Source organism: Hordeum vulgare, chromosome 7H (assembly GCF_904849725.1).
Source record: "Hordeum vulgare subsp. vulgare chromosome 7H, MorexV3_pseudomolecules_assembly, whole genome shotgun sequence".
Taxonomy (NCBI): domain Eukaryota; kingdom Viridiplantae; phylum Streptophyta; class Magnoliopsida; order Poales; family Poaceae; genus Hordeum; species Hordeum vulgare.
The window spans coordinates 462,601,678-462,606,547 of NC_058524.1; the positions used below are offsets into that span (position 1 = coordinate 462,601,678).

A 4,870-nucleotide genomic window follows, 5' to 3' on the forward strand; every position below is an offset into this window, starting at 1 on the left:
GTGTCGACCGTCCCAACCTTACATGTATAACCATGTTACCCTTTATGGGACGGGACTGTGTTGATTACTCTGGTTGGTGCTAGCAAAGAGCCACATTACTAGTGGCGGGAGTGATGTGTGGTCACTCTCGTGATACGGTCGTGCCAGGTAGGGCGACTATGCCGTTTTTACGTGTTCAAGGCACACCGTTGGTCCCCGCATGGTTGATACTGTCCAGAGTCGGTGCTCATAAGATGTAAAACATGTGGGCTGGGTACCAATCGAGTGGATCTCTTTGTCTAGTATCGTCAGGGGAAAGACATTGATCGGGTACTTACCTCGGGTATGTTATATACCGCGAGTCGTGGATGACACAATAGTTTCCCGGATCTCGTGAGTCGAGCGTACTACCTCTGTAGAGTGTAAAACTATTCGAATAGCCGTGTCCACGGTCAAGGACAGTTGGGTAATCCTACTTAAACTACGTCTAGTCGTTTCCGCATAAACCAAGTGTGTGTGAGTTGTGATAAAAAGGAGTTATTATGAGAGTAATGATATGACCAAGTTTGATGACTTGGCATATAGGGTGAACCTGGAGTGTTCAGTCCTTGACAGATATATTGATATCTGTAACATGTTCTTCAAAGTGACATTTAACTTATTGCATACCATGATCATGTTTGTTTACCACCAAGATGATATCCACCAAAGATGCATTTTATTGTTATCCTTCACTTGCATTGTTCATATCATGGGTTGTTTGCGAGTACATTCAAAGTACTCATTGGCTTGCCACTGTTTATTTCATTGACCAGGTATGAGAGAACATGATTTGGTGAAGAGTATCTCGGTGACGTTCTTGCGAGCTAGGACGCTTCCCAGTCAGAATGCATGTAGGTTAAGGCTGATGGCATGGGTTCACGTTTTCGACCAATATTTCCGCTATTGGTCCAGTTTGGTGTGTTGGCCCTCAAGGCCCTATATATGTAAGACCTGACCACAATGGTCATTTGTTGTATCAAACGTTATGTATAGATGTAAGACTCTTAATATTCGGTATCTGTGTGTTCGGTGAGCATTGATCTCTGGGATCATTGAGCACGTTCATTCCGCGATCTCGACTCGTAAGTCGGGGTCCCACAGGCGTAAGACAACTGTGGCTTCTAATATATGGAAATTGGGAAGGCATCTCTCTTTTTCTAAAAAAAAATAAAAAAATAATATGCTGTTCGTAAATACAGCATGCTATCCAGGCCTGCTATTTTCTGCATCCGCATGCCCAAGCCCAAACAACGCACGGGAGATAAACAGCGATGAGCGACCTGTCTGTCGCTCGTCTCTCTCCCAAGCTGCCGCACTCTTTCCTGAGAAATAGAAAACCCAAATCCCCTCGGCGGCGGAACCCTAGCAGCGGCGGCCATGGCGACAGACGCCGACATCGACATGGCCGACCTCGCCTCCCTAGACGCCCCGTCCTCTTCCGCCGCCGCCGCCGCCGCTGCCGCCCCCTCCGTCCGCTTCCAACCCAAGGTCAAGGGCAAGCCCAAGCCGAAGCCAAAGCCGAAGGCCAAACCGGAGCCCAAGCCCAAGCACAAACCAGAGCCGGAGCCCGAGTCAAAGCCGGAGGAGGGTGAACCCCACGACGCGGCGGCGGGCACGCTGCCGGAGGATGGCGTGGACGCGATGGAGACGGACAGGGTGGGCGCCGCCGATGGCGCGGATGACATGGATGTTGAGGATGAGGACTTCGTGGTGCGGGAGATCGACGTCTGCTTCACGCCCAAGCCCTTCGATAAGGACAGCAAGCTCTACATCATGCAGTACCCGCTGAGGCCATGCTGGCGTCCGTACGAGCTCGGTGAGGTATGCAAGGAGGTCCGCGTGAAGCCTGGGAGCTCAAAGGTTGAGGTAGACTTGGAGGTCGATACGCAGAGTGACAATTACGACCCGGAGGTTTCTGGGTCTCTGAGGCTGACAACGCAGACACTGTCCTCATCGGAGGCGCCTGATGTGTCTGACTTTGCCGTTGGGGTTCTCCGAGGCAACATGGTTCATCTGAATCATCTTGATGCGGTGATGCAGCTGCGGCCGTCAAAGCCGCATCTGATTTCTGGTGCTTCGCGTGCTAGGCAGCCTTTGCAGCAGGTGGAAACAAATGGCGGTGGTGCTGGTGTCCAGGCTGTTCCATCGGTCAAGGGAAAAGAGCGCTCAGATGGTTCCAAGGACCCCCCTAAAGAACCTGAGCCGTGGATTTCTCTCACTTATGAACCGGCTGGGAGTGATGTTGCAAGCAAGTACTATGCTGAGATGGTAGCAAGCGAGGGCAGGCCTATAGATTTCACAATGAGCACACAGGATTATGCAGCGTCATTGTGTCCTGGAGGGCCGACAGGCAGCAAGAATATTAACAGATGCCAGGCGATCCGGGAGATGCTTTCACTGCCACTGGAAGAGCGCCTGAAGAAATGGTTTACTGAGGTGTCACAAGTGAGTCAATTTGTTGCTCTAATGCATCTTGCTCCAGACTGTTCGGAGGAAGATGTTCTGGAAATTCTTCCAGTGTATGCTGATTTGGTGCGAGGTTTATGGGTCTGCAGAAGTTCTTTGTTGTATGATGATGGACTTGCTTCCAAAAGGGATCAAATTATGCTTGAGTTTACAAAAATGGAATCCATACCTGTGAAGTATGTAGAAAGACTGATCAGAGATGAGCGGACAAGGAACATGATATTGAATCCGCTGGGTAAAAGAAGGGAGAAGCTTCAAGACTACAAGTTTATAGTAGCAGCAGATTCATCCTTCATAAAACGTCACCCCCATATAGTCAAGGAGCAAGAAAATGCTTGGTCAGTTCGCGCGGCAACCATGCCTGATCCCCTAGAGACACGCAGCGCTACTGAACAGAGGAAAACCAAGAATTCAGCCAGATCTAACATTCCTGTGAAAGGGCCTGATCCAGTCATGGGTAAGGCCAAGGATGGCCTCGTTCAAGGAAGTGAAAACCATTTGCGCTCTGTCTTGGATAGTGTCTTCATTGCCAATAAAGTTCGTAGCTTTCCGGCCGTTGTTAGAGACTTGAGGCACTTGGCAGTAAAATATGCCTCTGACAGGAAAGATGGAGCAAGGTTCCAAGCTCTGTCAAATGCTGCACAAACTTGTGTATCACTTTCTCGTAAAGAGCTTGATGCTTCAATACGTCTTGTTGCTGTTCCTATCCATGATTTATATGTTCAAAAGACCGAGGAGAAGGCTAGCGTGCGAAATTGTCTCATTATGCTTTTCCGTGGTAGAGCCTCCAATGTATCAGTAAAGAAGCAGGAAGTTATTGATTGTGCTCTGAAGCTGCTAAAGAGAAAAATTAGTGAGAAAGAGTACCATCAAGCTGTGACTGAGATCTGCATCTCAAATGAAGATGGACACTTGGTATTGAAGAATGGTGAAATGCCCTGAATTCGACATGCCATCAGGCTGTGACTGAGATCTGCATATCAAATGAAGATGTACACTTGGTATTGAAGAATGGTGAAATGCCCTGAATTCGATATGATGATGAACCTTGTAGATGTCCAAAGTGCTTGAAGTTCACTGTCGGCACAGAAGGTGGTAAATAACCATTTTGTCATTGCATGTCATTCTCTTATGTGTTCTTAGCAATAAAGATGGGCATTGGTTGTGTAATTGGTTCATATCTGGACCACTTGCTGACAAGGTTCAAAATTCAAATTTGTATCTTTGCTACAGAGCTTGCTTGCATCCTCGTGTACAACGTCAATCCCAACCAGAAATATTGGGTGATACTCAAAATGTATAAAACCATTCACCTCCACTATGGTCTCATGAGCGGTCTCACCGCCCGGCAGCGCCTACCATCCATGACTCTGCCAGACCTGCAGGTCCATTTTTCTCTCTCTGGATTTGGGACTGTTTGGGAGTGGAACAGCAAACCCTGGTGATTTGGTTTGGTGTTCAAGGAGAGGCAGATCTGGATTTACATTTGTTATGGTGTGGTGTTCTTTAATTTTGTAGGAATTGCTCCAGAGGAAACACATCAAATTCAAGGTGTATAACCATATATTGTTGTGGATCTTAGGTTGGATGCTCACATGAAAGCATTGATCTGATTTTGCTTGTCTCTAGATTTTTGCCCATGCTGGGCTGTGTCTATGTGCAGTTTTTTCTTCATGTGTGGAAGCTGAACTGTCTATATGTACAATTTTGTTCATGCAAGGATTTTTTATTTACACTCATTAGATCATCTTATTCTCATGTGTAGCTCAATCAGTTACCCAAATTATTGTTCTTCCCTGTTCTGCCTGAGCCTGTTTCCTTGCCATGAAGTCCTGTGCTGTAGCTTCTCACTTCACCTTCGACGACACTCTGCTTCAACCCGTATCTGTCCAAGACTTAAATTATTCAGCTTTGTTACTATATACCCCCTTGTTGGAGAAATTGATAAAAATGAATGTATCTAGAACTAAAATACGTATAGATACATCCATTTCTTTGACAAGTATTGTAAATACTAAATACTATCATATGCTTTTAAGAAACAGTGTTGCTTTCTGTTTGACATTGATATGGTTGTGAGTTGCTTTACATGTTGTTTTCCTTAATAACATACTGTATTGGTTTAGCAAATTGAGTTTTGTTTCATCATGTTTTTATACCATGCCATCAGGATTTTCAGTTGTTCTTCTGCCATCAAACCCATTAACCTACGCGGAAGGGGCGTCCGCTCGCGCTATCTATGTGGGCAAATTGAGTTTTGTTTCATCATGTTTTTATACCATGCCATCAGGATTTTCAGTTGTTCTTCTGCCATCAAACCCATTAACCTACGCGGAAGGGGCGTCCGCTCGCGCTATCTATGTGGGCAGGCTGCATTAGCCAG

The 4,870-nt window shown here is 46.5% G+C and overlaps 1 protein-coding gene across 1 annotated transcript; it reads left to right on the forward strand.

Moving 5' to 3' along the window:
* Positions 1 to 1,276: 1,276 nt before the first annotated feature.
* On the forward strand, positions 1,277 to 4,226 carry LOC123407460. Its single transcript, XM_045100594.1, has 2 exons — positions 1,277 to 3,579; positions 3,721 to 4,226. The coding sequence occupies exon 1, from the start codon at positions 1,399 to 1,401 to the stop codon at positions 3,427 to 3,429; it is 2,031 nt and encodes a 676-aa protein (XP_044956529.1). The 5' UTR covers positions 1,277 to 1,398; the 3' UTR covers positions 3,430 to 3,579; positions 3,721 to 4,226.
* Positions 4,227 to 4,870: the final 644 nt, after the last annotated feature.